General features: G+C 43.5%; 1 protein-coding gene across 1 annotated transcript in view; it reads right to left on the reverse strand.

Annotated features, from left to right (window-relative positions):
* Positions 1-23,865, reverse strand: part of DLGAP1 (DLG associated protein 1) — a 971,691-nt gene that overhangs the window by 151,109 nt on the left and 796,717 nt on the right. The window contains 1 exon segment of the mRNA XM_033178240.1: positions 9,659-9,688. Within this exon segment, the coding sequence (XP_033034131.1) occupies positions 9,659-9,688 (30 nt within the window).

Consider the following 23,865-nt stretch of genomic DNA (forward strand, 5'->3'; position numbering starts at 1 on the left):
GGTGAAACCCCATCTCTACTAAAAAATACAAAAAATTAGCCAGGCGTGGTGGCAGGCGCCTGTAGTCCCAGCTACTCAGGAGGCTGAGGCAGGAGAATGGCGTGAACCTGGGAGCTGGAGCTTGCAAGTGAGCCGAGATCACGCCACTGCACTCCAGCCTGGGCAACAGAGTGAGACGCAAGACTCCATCTCAAAAAAAAAAAAAAAAAAAAATTTGTAACATCTCCAGGCGTGGTGGCTCACGCCTGTAATCCCAGCACTTTGGGAGGCTGAGGCAGGTGGATTACCTGAGGTCAGGAGTTCAAGACCAGCCTGACCAAAACGGTAAAACCCTGTTTCTACTAAATACAAAAAATTAGTTGGGCATGGTGACTCATGGCTGTAATCCCAGCTACTAGGGAGGCTGAGTCAGGAGAATTGCTTGAACCTGGGAGGCGGAGGTTGGAGTGAGCCAAGATTGTGCCATTGCACTCCAACCTGGGCAACAAGAGGGAAACTCCATCTCAAAAAAAAGAAAAGAAAAGAAAAGAAAAGAAAAAATATATGTATATATATAATGACATCAACTAAAAATAGCAGAATATGAATTTTTTATAATTTAATTTTTGAGCCCACAATAAAAACAAAAACAATAACAAAACAATATAAATAAGTATCTAAAATATACTGAATGTCTACCTGCTAAACAGTTTACTAGGTACTTCAACATTATCCGATTTTATTTAAGCTCCTTTTTTTTTTTTTAAACTGAGCCTTGCTCTGTCACCCAGGCTGAAGTGCAATGACACAATCTTGGCTCACTGCAACCTCCACCTCCAGGGTTCAAGCTATTCTCCTGCCTCAGCCTCCGGAGTAGTTGGGACTACAGGTGTGCGCCATCATGCCTGGCTAATTTTTGTATTTTTAGTAGAGATGGGGTTTCACCATGTTGACCAGGCTGGTCTCAAACTCCTGACTCAGGTGATTGCCCTCCTTGGCCTCCCAAAGTGCTGGGATTACAGGTGTGAACCACCACGCCCGGCCTATTTAAGCTTCTTAATCATCTGGAGTGCTAAGTGACTTTACCCCATTTTACAGATGAGGAAAGTTGGGGTACAGACAGAGTAACTTGCTCCAGATTACAGCACAGCCAGGAAGTTATGGCTATGAAGTTTGAACCTAGGACTCTCTTATATACTGTTCTATACTTTCTTCCAATATGTGTTCCAAACACAATTTTAGGAGTTCATATTTGAGGAGGGCATGTATAAAATCAACAATGGGATATAGAAGGCTAAAAAGGAAATTAAATTTGCTTCATATCTCTTAACAGGTGCATGTTTAAGAAACATTGTACTCAACAGAGGTGCACCAGGTTGCCTTCTGCCTTCACTTAAGCACCCATGTTGGTTAAAGCTAGGAAATACCTGAAAATCTGTACTTTCAAAATATTTCGCATCCTTAAAGCTTCTGGGCTGGCATCTAATTTTGCATTTTGTTGAAACATTGCTAGAAAAATCCTTTGGCCGCCTTCTCAGCGAAACCAAACAAAACCCACAATGTATGCTCTTTCAACTTAAAGCGTCAATGGATTCAACAAAACCGTTGTATATACAGCTGTGGCAATATTTACGTATGTAGGCATCTTAGTTGAATACCAGATTCAAACAAAATCAATACAAAATGGATTTTACAGTTAATTTTAATGGGTGTGATGTATCGTTTAAGAGGGTGTGATTTCCAGGTTCATAACATTAAGTGATTTCAGCAGTTGTCTAAATCATAGTGTGTTCCAAAATGAATAGTAAGGTCAGACTATAATTTCAGACTGAAAATATCAAGGCCATTTGCTAAATTTGGGCTTGAAATACTAGAAGTGGCTTTGATATTACTATTGAATTGGCTTCAAAGACTGCTAATTAGACCATTGTCTTTAAGAACTGCCTTCTTATGCAATTTAATAGAGCTGCTTGTTCTTTAAGAGTAAGAGTTTTGTTTACATTGAAAACTTTCACTAGACTGCCAAAATAACAAAAACAAATACACAGACATTGAAACTTATACTCTTGAAAAACAAAAAGAAAAGAGGGAAAATAAACCAGTGACAAGTGGCAGATTATCGTTTACAGCTTGCCTTTGACTTATAAATGCCTATTTCCTGCCTCAGGGAGGAGGGTAAAGGGTAGGTTATGGTGCTTGGGATGCACACTGTCTTCTGGATTATGCTAATTTGTCGTTAGGTGCTTAAGGCTGCTCATTCAGCACAGATTTGATTAGTTTTTGGCTATGAAGTTCAAAGATTTATGAGAAGTTTCTCTCTGGATAGCTGTGGTTGGATTCACTTTGGTTCTCTTTATTCAAAAATGTTCCTATCCTTGATGAGTGGTGACAAATGGCTTGCTCAGGAACACTGTGCAAGTATAAACTCCTTTGTAATAAAACACAAATAATATTGATGAAATCAGTCTTCAATTAGCACTTGTTTGTTGTATCAGCCTGAAAACCTTTCCTCTCCTCCCCACCTTCTGGGACTCAAAGAACAGACTGGGGGACAATCTCGTCTGAATCGAACACTCCAAACTGGGGCTGTGACTGGCCCCTGGCAGATGCCACAGGTCCCAGAAAGGTGATCAGAGAGCCCTACCCAACAGGAGGAGCTGCTTCCCTCTAAGTACTCTCAAAGGGGAGAAGGAAGGATTTATGCTGGCTCTGTTTGTGGCTTTGCCCAAAATGAAACTCTCAGCAGTGTGCTACACCATGATTGTAGTGGAAGTGATCATTAGATATTGGAAACAGGAAAGAGGGAAGGAGAGTGCCTACTGCCTTCCGTACGCTGTGTTAAGGATTTCTCTCTAGCATCTAGTTTAGTCTCTGCAACTGCCCCAGGAGAAGTCTTTATTTTATTGGCGAGGGCACTGAAGCAAATAGCGGTTCCTTGTCAGACCCTTCCAGCCACTGATTGGCTTTTCTGTTGCCTAAGGTCCCCCTTAAACTTCCTTCTACACTGCGCAGAAATAGGAAAAGGCAGTTGGAACAGAGGAGGAGGGAGAGGGAAACAAAGAGGGGAAAAGAGAAACTTAAAAAAAAATAAAAGTGGGCCGGGCGCGGTGGCTCAAGCCTGTAATCCCAGCACTTTGGGAGGCCGAGACGGGCGGATCACGAGGTCAGGAGATCGAGACCATCCTGGCGAACACGGTGAAACCCTGTCTCTACTAAAAAAATACAAAAAACTAGCCGGGCGAGGTGGCGGGCGCCTGTCGTCCCAGCTACTCGGGAGGCTGAGGCAGGAGAATGGCGTAAACTCAGGAGGCGGAGCTTGCAGTGAGCTGAGATCTGGCCACTGCACTCCAGCCTGGGCAACAGAGCGAGACTCCGTCTCAAAAAAAAAAGTAATAAAATAAAATAAAAGTAAAAAGATAAATGTGAGAGAGCTCTGAGATGAGGCCAATGGTTGGTCACGTGAGGTCTACTTTATCTGAGGTGAGGGTAATCCCGCGATGACAAACGGCTAACCCTTGGAAAATTCTTTCCACACATCTTCCAGTTTCTGGGTCTCATGGCTCCATCTCTGCCATTTCAGGAGGGTCCTGGTCTTAGGAAGCTATTTGGGAAACTCTCAATGCTCCCAGAGACATTACTGTTTTTTTTTTGGAAACAGGATCTTGCTCTGTCACCCAGGCTGGAGTGCAGTTGCACAAACCGCAACCTCCACCTCCTGGATTCAAGCGATTCTCCTGCCTCATCCTCCCGAGTAGCTGGGACTACAGGCACCTGCCATCATGCTTGGCTAATTTTTTGTATTTTTAGTAGAGACGGGGTTTCACCATGTTGGCCATGCTGATCTTGAACTCCTGACCTCAAGTGATCCTCCTGCCTCAGCCTCCCAAAGTGCTGGGATTACAGGTGTTAGTCACCGTGCCTGGTTGAAACATTTCTATTTCATAGGAATATTTTGGCTGGATGCTGAGGCTAAGGAAGGAGGATTGCCTGAGGCCAGGAGTTCGACACTACCCTGGGCAACATAGGGAGACCCTGTCTCTAAAAAAAAAAAAATTGAAAAGAAAAAAAAAATATAGTAACTTTTAGCCAAAAGTATAATGACAAGTGTCTGCAAGATATATCTGAGAACAGAACATTTGTTTGTTTAGTGTGGTGCTCCAGCCTCCACGTCACTTTTACAAACAGGATGTATGGGTTTCTTTGCAGAAACAAGTTTCTTGAGTTGTGTTCTCAGTTTCTATAATATTCCATTTAGTATTCCTGACACACTGCCGCCTACCACGCTGGCGGAAGGAAGGAACTCCTTCTGAGAGACAGCTTTACCCTATCTCTGTCAGTTTTCTGACTAACGTTTTGATTTCCAGTAGTAAAAATGTTGAAACTGGCCGGGCATAGTGGCTCACTCCTGTAATCCCAGAACTTTGGGAGGCTGACGTGGGTGGATCTCGAGGTCAGGAGTTCGAGACCATCCTGGCCAACATGGTGAAACCCCATCTCTACTAAAATACAAAAATTAGCTGGGTGTGGTGGCGCATGCCTGGAATCTCAGCTACTCGGAGGAACTAAGGCAGGATGATTGCTTGTAGCAGGGAGTCGGAGGTTGCAGTGAGCTGGGATCACGCCACTGCACTCCAGCCTGGTGACAGAACCAGACTCCGTCTCAAAAAAAAAAAAAGTTGGCCGGGCACAGTGGCTCATGCCTGGAATCCCAGCACTTTGGGAGGCCGAGGTGGGCAGATCATGAGGTCAGGAGATCGAGACCATCCTGGCCAACATGGTGAAACCCCGTCTCTACTAAAAATACAAAAATTAGCTGGGCATGGTGGCAGGCGCCTGTAATCCCAGCTACTCGGGAGGCTGAGGCAGGAGAATTGCTTGAACCCGGGAGGTGGAGGTTGCAGTGAGCCAACATCGTGCCACTGCACTCCAGCCTGGGCGACAGCAAGACTCCGCCTAAAAAACAAAAACAAACAAACAAACAAACAAAAAGTTGAAACTTCATTCTCAATTTACACTGGAGGTAAGTCCATCAGTGTCTGTTTATTAAAGGATTTACCACAGTCTACCCTGACACACTGAGCACATGGCTTTGCTCCAAAAATAGAAAGACTTGGCTGGGCAAGGTGGCTCGTGCCTGTATTTCCAGCACCTTGGGAGGCTGAGGGGGGCAGATCACTTGAGGCCAGGAGTTTGAGACCAGGCTGGCCAACAAGGCGAACCCCCAACTCCACTAAAAATACAAAAATTAGGCCGGGTGCAGTGGCTCACGCCTGTAATCCCAGCAATTTGGGAGGCCGAGGTGGGTGGATCTCTTGAGATCAGGAGTTCGAGACCAGCCTGGCCAACATGGTGAAATCCTGTCTCTACTATAAACACAAAATAGCCGGGCGTGGTGGCATGCACCTGTAATTCCAGCTACTCGGGAGGCTGAGGCAGGAGAATCACTTGAACCCAGGAGGTGGAGGTTACAGTGAGCCAAGATCGTGCCACTGCACTCCAGCCTGGGAGACAGAGCAAGACTGTCTCAAAAAAAAAAAAAATAAATAAATAAAAGCAAAAATTAGCCAGGCATGGTAGAGCGTGCCTATAGTCCCAGCTACTCAGGGGGTTGAGGCATGAGAATTGCTTGAACCCGGGAGGCGGAGGTTGCTATGAGCCGAGATTGCAACACTGCCCTCCAGCCTGGGCAACAGAGCAAGACTCTGTATCAACAAAAAAAAGGAAGAAAGACAGACACAATGACAAGGACAGAGTTCACCTGCAGAGGGAACGACATCAACGCATTAGGAATATTTTTAATACATTAAACAGAGTTCACCTGCAGAGGGAACGACATCAATGCATTAGGAATATTTTTAATACATTAAATCCATTTGGGGTGTTTTGGGACACATTGTTTGTCATACTATGAACCACAGAATTTTTCCTTAAAATTTTTTTATTTTAGAGACAGGGTCTCGCTCTGTTGATGAGGCTGGAGCGTAGTGGTGCACTCATAGCTCACTGCAGCCTCAAACTCCTGAGCTCAACAGATCCTGCCACTTCAGACTCCCAAGTAGCTAGGACTACAGGTACATGCCACCACGCCCAGCTAACTATTACAAAATATTTTTTGTAGAGATGACGGGGACTCTTGCTCTGTGGCCCAGACTTGGGAATACCTGGCCTCAAGCTATTTTCCCGCCTCAGCCTCCCAGAGTGCTGGGATTAGAGGTGTGAACCATCGCGCCCAGCCCTCATTTATTTGATTTCTTCAGAGAGGCTCATCTGTTCCTAGATTTAGAGACATGGAACTTTTCCGCGGAAGACAACCTTCATTGTTTTCATACGGGCTTTCAAAAGAATGTGATGTCCCTTTGGCATTTTGGATTCTCACCTACAAGGTATAAACATATCGCCTTGGAGACAAGTCTCAATACAGAACACGCGCTGGTTATCAGTGGCAAAGACATGCATCAGCCTGCCACCACGGCTGGCTCATCTTGCCCCTCCAGGCCTGTGACTGCTGGAACACTCCCACTCCCCGTGTGCGAATACACCACTTCAGTTGGACCAAGAGTTTCCGGCTCGGGTGGCCCCTCCTTCCCTGGAAAGAAATAGCTGCCTATAGAATATCAGAGCCATTCTGACTCAGGGGTGACTCAGCTCTTCCATGACCTGTGTTCCCACTTCTCCTTGATAAGGCTAATGTTTTGGTCCTACTTGTGAAAATACGTAGCCCCACATCTATCTCCCTGCTCCAGTATCAAGAGAAAAGACCCTATTCAGAGAAATATTTAGAAGATTCTTGTGGAATTCTTGTTGTGAGTGGTTTTTCCTTCTCTGCCATTGGTGCGACTGTCTCCCCCTTCCCTCCAATTGCTGTCTGGATGTTTCTCTCTTATCCGAATTTTCTTGGAGTTGGGGATTATCAGTCTAAATTCGGAGGTGAGAATGCATCAGTGTTATCGATAAAACTTTGCAATTATTTCTTTCAAACTGAACTTTTTCCCTGTTCACATATTTTTCCTCATCGCAACATAATCAAAGCATTGATGACTGTTTCTGCTTAAATTCAAAGGACATTCCACCTTTAACCTTAGCATTCATGAGATACAAAATGGGTTTTTCTTTCTGCTGATTTAAAAAGCTGATATGAAGCTGCACAGTGCAGAAGAGGGCACCCCTGCTCCAGAAAAGAAGAAACAGAACTGCCTGCCATAGACACTTGGTAGGGAGTGGCAAATGCAATCTTGGTTTGTTTTTCTCTTAGGACTTTGACAATTATTTTTCCTTGAAAAGAATAAGAGAATCTACCTAAAATATTGATACTATTTTCAGAGCTCTAGGATAATACAGAGTCTTTTTAAAAAAAAAAAAAGGAAAGAGGTTTCATTTCTGACAGTGGATTTCTTCCACTGATGTGCGTACTCTTTGATATGAAAAGCTGTACGAAACTGCCTTGAATTCATTCCACAGATGGAAAGTTGCAAGTACGGTAATTAGCTAAGCAGTGGCAAGGCCGACCATCTGAGGTTTGATTTCTCATCAAAGATAGTGTCCGACACACGTGCCACTGAGCATGCTTGTAGGAGTTCCACGTTTCAGATGCACTGAGAATGCATGCATGGAACACACATCCTCCCACCCCAACAACCGCACTCCCAGGTTGCCCCTGCACACATATATTCTAACACGGTTACAACACAGCATGCTCCCGAGCCTCAGACAATAAGCTGCCCAAAAGATGCTCAAGCAACAGTGGCAGTGGGCCTGACCTCTGGTATCCGCAGCCACTCCAGAGAACTTTCTGTGAGCCCCAGGGACTCAGAGGAGGCCGAGTGATGAGGAAGGTGGCCAGAGGCTGCCAGACAAGCCCCAAGCAGTCATTCTGCTTCCTGCCTTCATTTTCCCTCAAACTCTCATCTTTCTGGAGGGAACAGAACCCTGTTCTGGGGGTGCAGACAAGCCATGACACCCACTAGTAACCTCTAGAAAAACAATAGTTTTAAAATTACTTAGTGCTCTCTTGACTTTCTGATTGTTAAAATGAAAATTGTATTTGGTCGCTATATCCTTTTGTTGTAAGTGGAATACTGCACTCAAACCAAGCAGGCAATGTAAAACTATGACTTCAAAGCCATTCCTTGATAAAACATCAAAACGGCCCAGAGTGAACAGCTGTTATCTGTAATTCAACAGATAATTAACTTAAACTCAACGCTGAAATTGCTACTGGGAGTTTCTGCAGCCAAGGTCATTCTCATGGTGCTGCTTGATTTTGTGTCTCTTATTTCTTGTTAGGCAGGCAGGAGCTTGGATTGTCCTTCAGTAAAATTCCATTTTGATGGGTGAAGGGAACTTGAATTTCTGCTTAGCCTATCAGAGGCCTGCAACTTGCACTTTCTCCCTGAGGTGAGAAGGTTTTTTTCTTTCCACCCTGCAACACCGCTGCCTGCACCTTTTGCTTAGTTTAGAGCAGCAACATACTTTCCGCCACAAATGCCAGAAATGCTGCCTTTTCAACTTGGTTTTGTAAAATGTGATGGTACTAAATCCACCAAAGGGATAGGGCACCCTCACTTGGGATTTGCCAGTCCCATGGGTACATAACTGACCTATTCTCTCACCTCCCAACCTTGCAACTCCAGTCCCCTGAATGGCCTCACCACTCCAACCCCCAGTGCAATTTTCCACTTCCCACCTCCATGCATTGCCCATTCACCAAGCCAGCCACATCTCCCTTTAAATTAAAAACTCACCCGAAAACCCACCACCTCTTCCATGCAGCCTCCCCTGATTAAGTGAGGAGGAAGAAACCTCCAAAGCATGACCGACAAACTCCCAATAAACGAGAACACACGCCCCACCCCCCCACCCCGCCCAAATAAACACAGAAACTCACAGAAGAAGAAAATGACACAGTCTCTACTTTTGATTTGTGAAACTCCTATGAGGCTAAGGAGATCAATTTTACACCAATAACCAATTAATCATTTCAGAAAATGAGGTCATTTTTAATAATCTTGGGGTTACTCAGCAAAACACTTTGCTTTGACGTCTCTTTTGTACTTTCCTCAAATCCTTCCTTTCCTTCTCCGCTTTTTGAATGCCTGACTGAAGGGAACTGCCGCTCACCGACATGGACAACAGTAAAGGAACTTGGTCTTCACTATGCCTGGTGGTGGTGGGCCACGCTGCCCAGGAGCAACCCGCCATGAGACTGGCAAATGCTCTAACCATCTCATTTTCTCATCAGCGAGAAGCCTTAATGACTCTTCATGCCCACATACTTCCTGGGAAAACACGTCTGCTCTGTTGGGACAAAGGACGCTCTAGACCAGGCTCTGCTGAAAGATCCAGGGCAAAGGTTCCCGACAAGACCATGTCCAGCCTCAAATAAGGCCACAGAAAAGAGCCCAGGCTCTCTGAGGAGCACCGGCTCCAAGCCAGTCACATCAGGAGACAGAAACAGACATGTTGGTGCTGCCCTCTCAGGTCATTGCAAATGCCACTTGAGGAGGGCTGAGAGCTTTGCAGCATAAAATGACCAGAACAAGGAGAAACACAGATGCAATGGCAATAGCTGGCAATTCGCACATGGCGTCAAACACCACTGCCACAGAAGCTTTTTAGCTACAAGCCGCGCTATGCAATCTTTAAGCAAAACATCATCGATTTTGTGGTTGTAAAAACATACCTTCAACTGCAGAACTCAGTTTTATGACACCTTGAACAAAAACAAAAAGTGGCAGTTATACAATGGACCCAAATCGCCTTTTCCAGGCTTCTCATAACACACGCATGCTTCAGACCTGGATTTTTCTTTTTCTTTTTTTTGCTGGTATTGCAAGAATGTAACTAAACAAATATCAACTTCAAAAATAAAATAATGTTTACTCTTAACCAGGTCTCATGGATGTCTTCTTTTCCGCACTAAAACCATTTGGGGAAATTTTTCACTACAAATGGGATCAAACATGTTTTTGGATGGGACAAAGGCCAAGTCTGTCTGAGTGACTTATTTCTGTGTATAAATTATACCAGATTATGGATCAATAAAAGTTCACACAATAGGACGCTAGGGACAAGCACTTCCTCTATGGTACTGTATATAGAGATCATTCGATGCATGTTAGGACAGAGTTTCTGTTGAAACATGTAACAGATGGTTAAAAACCATGGTGTGGGCCGGGCGCAGTGGCTCACGCCTGTAATCCCAGCACTTTGGGAGGCCGAGGCGGGGGGATCACGAGGTCAGGAGATTGAGACTATCCTGGCTAACATGGTGAAACCCCGTTTCTACTAAAAATACAAAAAAATTAGGCAGGCGTGGTGGCAGGTGCCTGTAGTCCCAGCTACTCGGGAGGCTGAGGCAGGAGAAAGGCGTGAACCCTGGAGGTGGAGTTTGCAGTGAGCCGAGATCATGCCACTGCACTCCAGCCTGGGCGACAGAGCGAGACTCCGTCTCAAACAAAACAATACAAAACAAAACAAAAACAGAAAAACCATGGTGTGATCTGGTAACTTTCTTCTCTGGGGTGGTTGGGCCAGAGCCCTTTTCTTGGTCTGATGGGTTTAGCTTTCAGCTCCCGCAAGCGAGAGACTGAACGGGTTATCTGAGCAACTCAAATTGTTCATGAAGTAAGTCAGTACCCCTGACTGACATTTGTGCACCTTTTCAGTGAATTTTTTTTTTTTTTTTTTTAAGACGGAGCCTCGCTCTGTCCCCCAGGCTGGAGTGCAGTGGCGTGATCCCAGCTCACTGCAAGCTCTGCCTCCTGGGTTTACGCCATTCTCCTGCCTCAGCCTCCCGAGTAGCTGGGGCTACAGGTGCCCATCACTACACCCGGCTAAGTTCTTGTACTTTTAGTAGAGAGGGGGTTTCACTGTGTTAGCCAGGGATGGTCTTGATCTCATGACCTTGTGATCTACTCGCCTCGGCCTCCCAAGGTGCTGGGACTACAGGCGTGAGCCACTGCGTCTGGCCTTTTGGTGAATTTAAAGGTGAAAATACCAAACTAAGATAAATTAGACCTTTGAAAAGCATTTTTTATAAGTCATAGTTATAAATAAATAATATTATCTAATCTTATGCAATAGTCATGATCATTTAGGCTGAACAAAAATGCCTGCAGTTTCATTTGGTTGAAGTCCTGGTTCTCTTTCAAACTGGAGGAGTTTGCAAATACAATTCTTTTCAATACTGGTAAATCAAATTGGTATTAGCATGAACACACACTGATTTTAACAGATTATGTTCACATCGCTCTTCCTTATGACTTTCTGGAAAAGCTGCTTTGAAGCTTATTTCCTATTGAATTTCATCTTTCCTGCATAACCAGTGGTGTCTAACGCTGGTCCAACGTTGAACAAGAAACTCTCTAGGGGAGGAAGTATGCATATATATGTCCATATGTTTATTATAAATTTTGCTGATATGAAGGATATGTGGCACACAGTCTACAAGTAACAGTGAAATATACAGTATTCTTTACGGCAAATTCCATATAGAGAACTGGTTGCCATGGAATTCTTTAGTTCATCTTGGCCAAACTCTTGTATCTGTAGCCAGCAGTTCAACCATGATCAACAATCATTCATTCAGTTGCATCCCAGTTTACCCTTTTCCCAACAAAGTTACTGTTACTATATCTTTTATGTGATATAAATTATTTTTATTAAATTAAAGCCTCTTTCAGCTTCAATACTATGTCAGTACTCATACCATGGCATATTTGTCAGTGTACATAAAGTTGGGCAGAGATGTGCAGTGACCACACCAGCACGTAGTATTTCCATCATACGGGTATGGTAGAATGTAACCGCAAGAGCATGGATAGAAACATGACTAGGAAATGATGAGTTTTAAATATTTATACGGCCGGGTGCGGTGGCTCAAGCCTGCAATCCCAGCACTTTGGGAGGCCGAGACGGCCGGATCACGAGGTCAGGAGATCGAGACCATCCTGGCTAACACGGTGAAACCCCGTCTTTACTAAAAATACAAAAAACTAGCCGGGCGAGGTGGCGGGCGCCTGTAGTCCCAGCTACTCGGGAGGCTGAGGCAGGAGAATGGCGTGAACCCGGGAGGCGGAGCTTGCAGTGAGCTGAGATCTGGCCACTGCACTCCAGCCTGGGGGACAGAGCGAGACTCTGTCTCAAAAAAAGAAAGAAAAATAAATAAATAAATAAATATTTATAACTTTTGTTTTTGATATAATTTATCTAACTGTAAGTTATACATTTTAATTTGTAGTAATGGGCTTCCAAAATGTCTGAAACTGTAACATCTGGCTTTTGCAAGCTGGTATGAACCCGCTTTAGGGCACCACTGCCATAACTGATGTTTCTTTCTGCTCAGGCCCAGGGAAGACCTTGAACTTCAGGATCCTCCCTGAGATCTTCATAAAGGGGGTTATAATTTAACTGAACAAGACAAATGGAAGTAAACTTAGGATTTACTATTATTTTGCCAGTTATTTCAAAACCTGTAAAGCCTTTCAATGCAAAAATAAACTATGCATACATCATCTTAGAAATAACAGTCATTGACAATCAACTAGTATAATCACAATATCAATGGATTTGACTGGATTTGACATTCTTTTGGTCAGGCAACTAAACCAAGATGCAAAGTCAGGTACAAGTAATTGACTTATTAAGCAATGACCTCATCTTTTCAGAGTAGAATTCTTATATACATCAGAATAACAAGTTTTTCAGCCATATTCATTTTTGAGCATAATCATGGTGTCAGCAAATGTCATTCAACTGAAAAGATAACAATGTGCTCTGATCAGTATGTAGAAACAGGGTTCATGCAAGAAAACAAGAAAATTTAAACAAATTCTCAGGGAAGACGGGGTGGCAGTGAAGGACACCCCAATAATCATTTACTGACTTGGGAAAACAAGGGAAGCTCAAATACAAACAAAAATTAGATCTCTAATTATAAACCTTATTTTAAGAAAAACATGTGATTCATTAGCTCCAAATAGACTTTTCGTATATTTTTAAACCCCAAGTCAAATTATTCTGTATAGTAGGGTAGGCCTTTATATTGGGAAGTTAACTATGTTACAGTGAAAATTTAGAATGAGCTATATCTACTTGGATACCTTATATTAACATGATACACAAAATTGTACAACGAGTGGGAAAGATCATTTATCTCAAAATGTAAATGTTTTTTAAAAATTTGAATATTTAACAGGGGATTGATGTTGATGTTAAAAAGCTACACATAGCACTGCTGACTTCCAGGACACACAATAGACATTATCTGGTGAGAGGCTGACATTGACATGGCCTGGAATTCAGGGTAAGCCGTAACACATACATTTTTGTATGTATATATAGACACACACACACACACACACACACACACACACACACACACGGATGCTACCCCTGTCCCCTTGGTTTCTTTTTCATAGTCTACAGTAGTGTTTGAAAAATACAATTGAAAACAACAACAAAAAACAAACTCAATTGTTTTTCTCTCAGCTCAATATTTTCTTTTTCTTTCTTATTTTTTGAGATGGAGTCTCCCTCTGCCGCCCAGGTTGGAGTGCAGTGGTGCAATCTTGGTTCACTGCAACCTCCGCCTCCCAGGTTCAAGGGATTCTCCTGCCTCAGCCTCCCGAGTAGCTGGGACTACAAGAACGCCTGACCGCACCCAGCTAATTTTTGTGTTTTTAGTAGAGACATGGTTTCACCATGTTGGCCAGGATGGTCTTGATCTCTTGACCTCGTGATCTGCCTGCCTCGGCCTCCCAAAGTGCTAGGATTATAGGCGTCACTGCGCCCAGCCTATTTCCCTGTTTCCTCTACTTCATCTCACATGACTTTTCCCCTTATTCCAGACCCATTAGCCACATGGTTTCTCTCTGTGCTTTGCAATGCTATTTCCTTTCTGCCCTTGGCTAGTGTACTTGCTGCTCACTCTCTCTTGCCTGCTGCCCTAAACTGCTCAATCTTCCTATAGCCAGCTCTTTCCTTTTGTTCATATTTGACTTCAAATATAACTTCCTCAGAGAGTCTTCCTTGATTACTGTATTTAGAGCAGGCCAGAAATAACTCTCTACCCCATTACTCTCTTTTATTTATTTATTTAATTTTTATTTTTCAAAAGGATGGCGGGGGGCGTCTCACTTTGTTGGCCAGGCTGGCCTTGAACTTCTGGGCTCAAGCAATTCTCCAGCCTCAGCCTCCCAAGTAGTGGGAACTACAAGTACATGCCACCACAACTGGCTTTCTTCTATTTTTTAAAAATAGCACTTATTGCTGTTTGCAGTTATCTCATTGATTTTACATCTGCTTCCTTGTTGACATCTGTCCTCCTCATTAGAATATAATCAGAATGACAGCAGGAACCTGGTCTGTTTTCTTTGCTACTGGAACTCCTCTGCCTAGAAGTTTGTAGCATAGAGCAAACACACAAAAAATATTTACTGAATGAAAAAGTGATCATTCCCGAGTATCCTCAAGGAGGATCTTATCAATCCCAGCAAATGTACTTCAAATATGTTATTTCAATTATGGATGTTACTGAGCTGAGTACTCAGATTTCATTATATTGACCACTGTCTATTTCTACTCAGAGGCTGTTCTTTATAAGAAGTTAGTCAAAATCTATGTGTAGAGTGAATACATGTAACTTATAGTAAATCTTTAGGTGTTTTAGGGTTCCAGTGTTGGCAAGGTCTCTGAGAAGTCAGTTTATCGGCTACTTGGAGACAAAATTATGCCCTAAATGGACTTCAAGAAATATTAGTTAGTTAACTTTATATTCAAATACCTCAATAATCTGCAGTTCTCTTGTCTCAACTGTCATCACCCTGGGCCAAATTATGACAGCAATGTTCACAGGAAACTGTATGATAAGGCACAATAGAGAAAGAGGAACTAAAAAAGAACTTCAGCCTTTAATATCCCTTTTCTAAGTTATTCCCTTGCTGCAGCTGGAGTGACTTTTTCTAAAGCTCATGTAATAGCCTTCCAAGTCTTCTTTTATTCATTTATTTTTTAGATGAAGTTTCACTATATTGCTTAGGCTGGTCTCAAACTGCTGTGTTCAAGTGTTCCTCCTGCCTCAGACTTCCAAGTAGCTGAGATTATAGGCATGTACCACAGTGCCCAGTGAAATTCTTAAGATAAAAAGCTTTAACATTACCTGCAAAACGCTCTATGATGTCAATTATAGATGAATAAAAATTGCCACAAATTCTTCCATACTTCTCCCACAGAGAAGTGGAGGCTGTGTCTCCTCTCCTTGAATCTGGGTAAACTCTGTGGCTGCTTTTGACCATTAGAATACAGAGGAAATGATGCTCTCTACTCAGATCTCATGAAACAGGCAGCTTGCCCTCTGGTCTCATGGAGCACTCCCTCTGGGAAGCCTGAGACAGCAGGTTACAAGTCCTGAGACACTTCTGATGAAAAGGCCATGTGCAGACACTCTGATAAACATCAGCTGAGCCTAAGCGTCAAGTTTAGGCAGAAGGAAGAAGCTGTAATATCTTTTTTTTGAGACAGAGTTTCACTTTGTTGCCCAGACTGGAGTACAGTGGCACGGTCTTGGCTCACTGCAACCTCCACCTCCTGGGTTCAAGCAATTCTCATGCCTCAGCCTCCCACGTAGCTGGGATTACAGGCACCCGCCACCACACCTGGCTGATTTTTTTTTTTTGTATTTTAGAAGAGATGGGGTTTCACCATGTTGCCCAGGCTGGTCTCGAACTCCTGAGCTCAGGCAATCCACTCATTTCAGCCTCCCAAAGTGCTAGGATTACAGATGTGAGCCACCGCACCCAGCCAGCTGTAAGGTCTTGAGGAGACTGTTGGTGAAGCCTGGGAGCACCGAAAATTGTCACTGGGGCTTGGAGAAAAGGTAGTGGCAGAGAATTTGCCAACATTATCACTTGTAGTAATGTGGAAAATAGAAAATATACTCAATGAACCCACGGATTTTAGTAAGAAAATTTCTAGGCAGGATGCTTAAAGTGCCATTTTCATTTTAAACATTTTTTTAAAAGCTACACAAATAAAAGGTGCAGGTAGAGAAAGACAAGTCAAAAAAGAACTGTTCAGTTTTCCAACAACATCTGGAGACAATAAAGAGCTAGAATGTGTTGAGTCAAACAAAACAAAACAAAACAAAAATTGTTTTAACGTTCCTAAGGGGTGGCTGTAAAATACTTTTCTATGCCTGTACCTCATAGAGTTTCTAAAATAAACAAAAAGGCTTTTAAGAATCCTAAGGGTATTGTCCCACAACATCCTAACTCTGAGCCCAGACCAAAGAAGGGACTGTCTTGAAGAGAATTGTGGATGTGTGTTTCCTTTAACAGAATGAAACCTAATAAGATTCAAAGGATGCCCACAAAGATTACAAGAGAAGTGTATTGGTAGACACATAATCAGCTTGGAGAAAGCAGGCAGAGGTAAAGTGCAAAGAGTCCTTAGAGCCCCCAGACTTTTATGGGTGAAACATAGATTCAGAAGATTATTCAGCTGAAACTGCTATTTCCTATGGAAAGGGGACAACTCAGAAGGTGCAACAAGAGTCTAGAGGGTGGATCCAAGAACTGCAGAGAATCATTCTAGAGAGTATCACTGGGCCCTGTAGCCAAGGAATTGGCAGCATGTGAATTTCAGACTTGCTATGGTAATGCCTGGCATATAGCTGTTTATCCGCTCTTTGAGTGGGAGTATCCCAAGCACTTATCCCATCCCTGTATTATCAGTATATGTTGGGCATATATGAGGCAGATACCTTCTGTTTTTAGTTCACAGGTCTTCATATTGAGAGAAATTGTAGTAGACAACAGCATCAAATGGGCCCCATCAGCAACTGAACCTTATTTAGATGGTAAGAACCTGAATCTCAAACTTGAGCTTGGGATGAGGTTTTTGAAGTCTTTAGAAGGGGTGAGTATATTCTGCCTTACAGAGGATGTGAATAATTTGTGTCCAGAGGCTGAAGCATGGATGACTAATGATGGCCACAAATTATTTGAAACTCTTCCCATTGAGAGGTGGCATCTTCGTTACTCTCTTTGATCTGAGTGGGCTTGTGGACTGCTTTGGTCATCACCAGGAATATGATGGAAATGATGCTCTGCCAGCATCTGGGCTCAGACCTTAAGACCTTAAGATTTCCTATCTCTTGGATAGGAAAGGTCAATCTAAACTGGAAGCCGTGAACTGACATGTAAGGAGTCTTGAAGCCGCAAGGCTGCCAATTACAGGTACTCTAGTCAACAGTTACCATATTGCTACTGATCAGGAGCCCACACTCTCAGCCATTGAAATCAAGGTGCCAGGCATGTGAATAATGCCGTCTTGGACTCTCTAGACCAGCCTAACTGTGATGGTTAGTTTGTGCGTCAACTTAACTGGGCCGTGAGGTGCCCAGAGATTTGAACAAACATTATTCAGAGTGTGTGTGAAGGTGTTTCTGGATGAGATTAACATTTGGACCAGTTCATTGAGTAAAGCAGACTTCCCTCCCTAAGGTGGGTGGTTCTTGTCCAATCAGTTGAATTCCTGAATAGAACAAAAAGGCCAAGTAAGACAGAATTCTCTGTCCCTGCTGGGACATCAGTCTTCTCCTCCCTTTGGACTTCCACTTGATCTGGAACTTACATAATTGCTCTCCAGGTTCTCAGGTCTTTGGACCCAGACTGGAACTATACCATTGGCTCTCCTGGGTTTCCAGCTTGCTTGCTAACTGCAGATCTTGGGAATTCTCAGCCTACATAATTATGGGTCAGTATACATACATACACACACACACACACACACACACACCACACACACACACACACATATGGATATACTATTTCTCTGGAGAACTCTGACTACTACACCAACTTCTAGCTGAATGTGAAACAGAAGAATTGCCCAGCTGAACCCTGCCTACATTCCTGATTCAAAATCATAAGGTATAATACAATGATTGTTTTTCAGCTGCTCCACATTGGGGTAATAAGGTATGTAGCAACAGATGACAGACATAGTCAGCTGTGCATACACTTTCTGGCTACACATGTGCCCTGTCCCTTAGCTCTTGGTACTCCAGCCACATCACCCTTTCAGTTCTACTAATATTGAATGCAGAATTAGCACGTGCCGTCCCTCACCCTTCTTGATCCTTTGACTCCTAGCTAATGAGGGTTTTCTCAGGAAACTTCTCCCTGAGCCTCTAGATTAGTCACTTTGTTACAGTAGATTCTCCCACAAGAACTGTTTGTTTCAGTGCAGTTATCTCTGTGATTATTTGATTGATGCTAGTCTCCACCCCTAAATGGTAAACTGCATGAGAACAAAGGGTAAGACTGCTTTTGATCACCAGTGAATTCCCCGAGTTCAGCACCATGTCTGGACATAGTAAGTGCGGAATAAATATTTGTCAAGAAGGTGAATGAAATATTTGAAGCAGCTGATAAAGACTCCTTTCTCACCATAGCTTTTAATAACCATGTCAATATTCTTTCCTTTGCACCTTGTGAAAATGTGGGTTCTCAGCCATTGTAACTGGGGAAAGACAGTGTGACTTAATATGAGGCCACTGGTCCTGCTTTGCTATTGTCTGTGAAGGCAGCTAAGCACAACTGAAGTTGCTGGAGTTCCTTTTTGTAACCGCTGGGGAAGAGGAAGCACAGGAGAGCCTCTGGGTGTGTGGGCGCAGGAATGCATAGAGAAAAAAGTAATCAGTGCCTGTTCACATTTATATCTTTAGTTGGAAATTAGAGAGCTCTCCTAAAAGTCTAAAGAAAATCCTGGATGCTCAAACTGTTTAAAATGTTTCTCAATTTAAGTTGAGAAACAATTTGTTACTACATCAGGAGCTCTTCCCCCACCCACTCCCTTCCTCTAAAAATGGAAGAAGTAATTGCTGCTTCCTGAGTCCTGATCTTTTTTGTTTTGTTTTGTTTTTTGTTTTTTTTGAGACGGAGTCTTGCTCTGTCGCCCAGGCTGGAGTGCAGTGGCCGGATCTCAGCTCACTGCAAGCTCCGCCTCCCAGGTTCACGCCATTCTCCTGCCTCAGCCTCCGGAGTAGCTGGGACTACAGGCGCCCGCCACCTCGCCCGGCTAGTTTTTTTGTATTTTTTAGTAAAGACGGGGTTTCACCGTGTTAGCCAGGATGGTCTCGATCTCCTGACCTCGTGATCCGCCCGTCTCGGCCTCCCAAAGTGCTGGGATTACAGGCTTGAGCCACCGCGCCCGGCCCTGAGTCCTGATCTTTAGGTAAATTCTGTACCTTCCATAACCATTGCTCTCAGTATTATTTTCTTAATACCTTATCTGTATTCCTACTGTTTAAAAATGCATCCCCCTACTTAGCTCTATGGATATGGAAAATACATGCTCCGCTGGAAATAGTCCTTAAAATATCTGCTCTACTTAAAGATTAGTTTATCATTTTTGCGGTGTATAAAATAAGCCCAGGTCTCTACAAGTGCCCTTGTAATTTCCATTTCATAAATTTAAAAAATATTTTGTTTTACCTCGTTATATTTCTCCTAATAATGACCTCCAAATGGGTCTGTGTACAATATTTCATTAAATGCGTTTAGTAGGGTTCCAACTGGAGAAGAGAGGATTTCCATTTCTCCATAATATTCTTGCTTTTACAAGAAGAAAACATCTCCACCGTAGCAGGGCTAATATGTAGACAGGCATATTCCATATCATTTATGTAAGTTAACACATTCTGAGGCCCTGCCCATTTCCATTTCTCCAATTTGTCCTCCCTCCCTGAGTGCACAATACTGCATTTGTCCCTTTTGAACATGTAACAGATTAAAGAGCTGGGCAGGAGGCAGATGTAGGGGCACCTTTGATCTCTCATCCTTGGAGGTTAAGGGAGGGCAGACACCTGGCGGTTGCCGAGCTGGAAACAAAACACAGGCCCGGACTGGAATTACCTTAAAGGGAGCCCGACTCCAACCGCAGAGGCAGCTGGAAGCACTGAATGGGCACGGGGGAAGAGAGCCCCGCAGTCAGGCACAGGACGCAACAGAGTCCTAACAATGTGATCCAGGCTAGCCTAGAGTTGGTTGGAATAATCCCTCCTACGCAGAAAGACCCAGGAAACTTTCCAGGAAAGACTAGGCAGCCGCATTAAGAAAAAATGAAAAGTAAATCTTTTGCAAATAATATCACAAAACTTCCAGCTGTGCACAAATACTGAAGGACAATTTTGATGACAATGCAGGAAGCTTTCAAAGAAAGGATTTTTAAACATATTTTTTCCTTTGCGAAACTCTTTTTAGTAAGGATTTCACCTTTGCCCCAGGATGCTGCCAATGTTCTTAGTCAAAGCCAGACCCGTTTCCTATGATTCTTCGGTGAAACTGCATTGCCCCCTGGCGTTTGTGTGCTGTGGTTACGCCACACATATAAAGCCCAAAGAACACCTACCAATCCCAGGAAGGATGCAGCTCATTGTTTCATGTACATGGAGAAACCTCTCTGAAAACACAGGATCAGAGAATGAAGCTCTAAATGGCAAATCTAGACCCGGTTTGACAAGACATGGAATGAAAATCTGCAATTGAAACTCCTTCCTTTTCCATCCTTAGAATCTCCTGAGATGTTCAAGTAGCTCTGGAAAGAAACTGATTAGATTCTAATCTGTCAATTTAAAACGTTTTTTTAAAACAATTTGTAAATTTGTTTTAGAGATAGGGTCTTGCTCTGTCATTCAAGCTGCAGTGCAGTGGTGCAATTATAGCTCACTGCAATTTTGAACTCCTGGGCTCAAGGGAATCCTCCTGCCTCAGCCTCCGTAGTAGCTGGGATTACAGGTGCCCACCACTACACCCTGCTAATTTTCTTATTTTTCAATTTTTTTTTTTTTCGAGATGAGGTCTCACTGTGTTGTCCAGGCTGGTACTCCTGACCTCAAGTGATCCTCCTGCTTGGTTTCCCAGAGCTCTGGGATTACAGGCCTGAGCCACTGTGCCCTGTTGCTAATCTGTCAATTTTTTTTTCTTTTTTTTGGAGACAGGGTCTCAATCTGTTGGTCAGGCTGGAGTGCAGTGGTGCATCTCAGCTCACTGCAACCTCCACCTCTCAGGCTCAAGCGATTCTCTTGCCTTAGCCTTCTGAGTAGCTGGGATTACAGACATGCGTCACCACCACCCAGCTGATTTTTGTATTTTTAGTAGTTGAGGCCATCCTGGGCAACATGGTGAAACCCTGTCTCTACCAAAAACACAAAAATTAGCTAGGCGAGGTGGCGGGCGCTACTTGGGAGGCTGAGGTAGGAGATCGCTTGAACCTGGGAGGCAGATCTTGCAGTGAGCTGAGATAGCGCCACTGCACTCCAGCCTCCTGGGCAACATAGTGAGACTCTATCTCAAAATAAATAAATAAAAAAGAAACAGAATGTTCTACATAATATTTGACATGTTAGTATTTGTACAGCATCTTTGAACAAAGGCTGACAAATCCTCCGTACAAGTGATAGATAAGTGTTTGTTGAATGAAAATAAATACTGTACAATTTCAGTCTTTAAGAAAGACAATGCAGACTGGTTTTACGGTTCCAAACCTTCCAGATGTTTTTCTTATTTTGCACTGCATCTTTAAAATCTTGCATATTATTGAAACAGGAGTGCTGGGAAGGGAAGAGCGTGATCCCTTTGAATGATACGGAAGAGGGGAAGGAAAGTGCTGGGTACAGAAGGGCGTGGTCCCTGGCTAGGGCTCTATCCCCACGACCTAGGTGAGGACAGGCACTCCCGCCTTCCTGCCCAAATGTTGCATTTTCCAAGCCCACCTTGGCCCACCACAACCCCATCCTGCGCCCATAAAAACTCGAGACCCTAGCAAGGAAAAAACACAAGCGACTGGACGTCTTGAGAAACACATCGGCAGAAGAAGACACAAGTGGCTGGTCATGTGTCTGGTCATTCGAGAGCATGTCTGCGGAAGAGCACATCCATAGACTCCGGCGCGGCGGCAGGCCATCCACCCGCGACAGGACATCCACCCGCGACAGGACATCGACCGGCGACCTGCGGAATGAGGCGGAGTTTGGCCGGGGCAGTCAGAGGAGAGCCGGGCAGCGAGTGGCCCAACTCTAGGGGAAGGCCTTCCTCCTTCTGGTCTCCTCAAGGGCTGAGAACTACTTCTACTCAATACAACCTTCCACTCATTCTCCAAGCCCCCATGTGATCCAGTTCTTCCGGTGCACCAAGGCAAGAACCCGGATACAGAAAGCCCTCTGCCCTTGTGATGAGGAAGGGGATCTAACTGAACTAACACAAGCTGCCTATAGAGGGCTAAACTAAAAGAGCACCCTGTAACACACGCCCATTGGGGCTTCAGCTGTAAACGTTGACCCCAGACACTGCCGTGGGGTCGCAGCCCCGCAGCCTGCCTGTCTGTATGCTCCCCTAGAGGTTGGAGCAGTGAGGCACTGAAGAAGTGAGCCACATAGGGTGTGCAATGGGGACAAGGGAACATTTCCCATTTCATTATGATGATAGGAAAAGTGCACATTGTTTCAAAACAAAACAAAACAAAACCCCTAAAAATTGTATTGCTGGAGTTAGACGATCAAAGTGAGATCGCTTTAACTACTGTCTTTTAAAGTGTGTGTGCAAAGCATATTCAGACTTATACAACGTGGAACAGTGGATGACTAGAGAGATAAATGGTGCCAATAGCTACTAACAATCGTGCAAAATTATACATCCTATGGGAGCCTGGAAACATATATTCATTTTCAAGAGAAGAGGCCAGAAAATGGAGACCTCTGATGCGATTTCAAAAGACGTGCAATCACCAGTGAGCACTCTTTGACTTCCTGGGAATTTCTGTGCGTTACAAGCAAACCTGGCAACTGATAACTTCCTGGACAGCTGTTTCTCCCATTTATTCCCCCAATTCTTTTTTGGTAGTTGTCAGCTAAATCTTTATGTGCATGTAATCTCTACCCTGCAGAAAGAAATTCATCTTAGAAGTTTTCATTTTCATTTGGCAAAGGATTTGCAAAAATGGTGATTGTTCTCTAAGCCTAAAGTGAAAATTCAAGGGTTTGTTTTCTACAAGTGCAATCAAGCATAGTATAGTGGTATCTTTATGAGAAATTTCTAAGTAATGGCTAGTTCAGTGTGCTTAAATGTAAATCACAATTCTGATTATACATGCTTGTATTAACCATATCCTGAAATTAATGTTTGAGAACTGTCATTTAAGCAAAATGTGCTTTCCTTGTTTGGTAAATCATCTAACATTAACTCTCCCATAACTAAGCACACTGAGATCAAGGTCAATCTGTTAGTTTTATTTTAGTTTACCTTATTAAGAACATCAGAAAAGTTTAGCTTGCTTGGCTCTTGATTGAACCTGTTTAATAATCTCCCACTGCTCTTCGCAAAACTGTCAAAATCCTTAATGTGGCTTACAACATTCCGGGCTACCTGAGCCGGTATTACTTCTAGTTTTGTCTTGGATCACTCCCATCCCTTGTTTCTTTTTACCACCTTCCCTCCCCTCCCCACCTCTGTGTTCCAGTCACTCTAGCCTTCTTTTAGTTACTCAGAATTTTATATTCATTCCTGCCTCTGGTCTTTGCTGCCTTTTTTTTTTTCCCACCTGGAATTCAAGTCAGACTTCCTTGAGGAAGAAGCAATTTATTTTCTTTGATCACACAGCTCATGGTTGCCTAGGATCATAATACCCCTATCTCTTTCTCTCTCTTTACAGTACTTTTAGCAACTATAAACATTTTATGTATAAACACTACAAGAAAAAAAGCTCTCGGATTATTTGCCTTTGAAGTCAGAGCACAGGCTGGGTCAGTGTTATGTTATTGCTGTATCCTCAGGAGCAGCCTGGTGCCTGGCACATATTAGGTGCTCCATAAATGCTTGTTAAATAAGG

Source organism: Trachypithecus francoisi, unplaced genomic scaffold, assembly GCF_009764315.1.
Source record: "Trachypithecus francoisi isolate TF-2019V2 unplaced genomic scaffold, Tfra_2.0 Lachesis_group19, whole genome shotgun sequence".
In the NCBI taxonomy this organism is placed as follows: Eukaryota; Metazoa; Chordata; class Mammalia; order Primates; family Cercopithecidae; genus Trachypithecus; species Trachypithecus francoisi.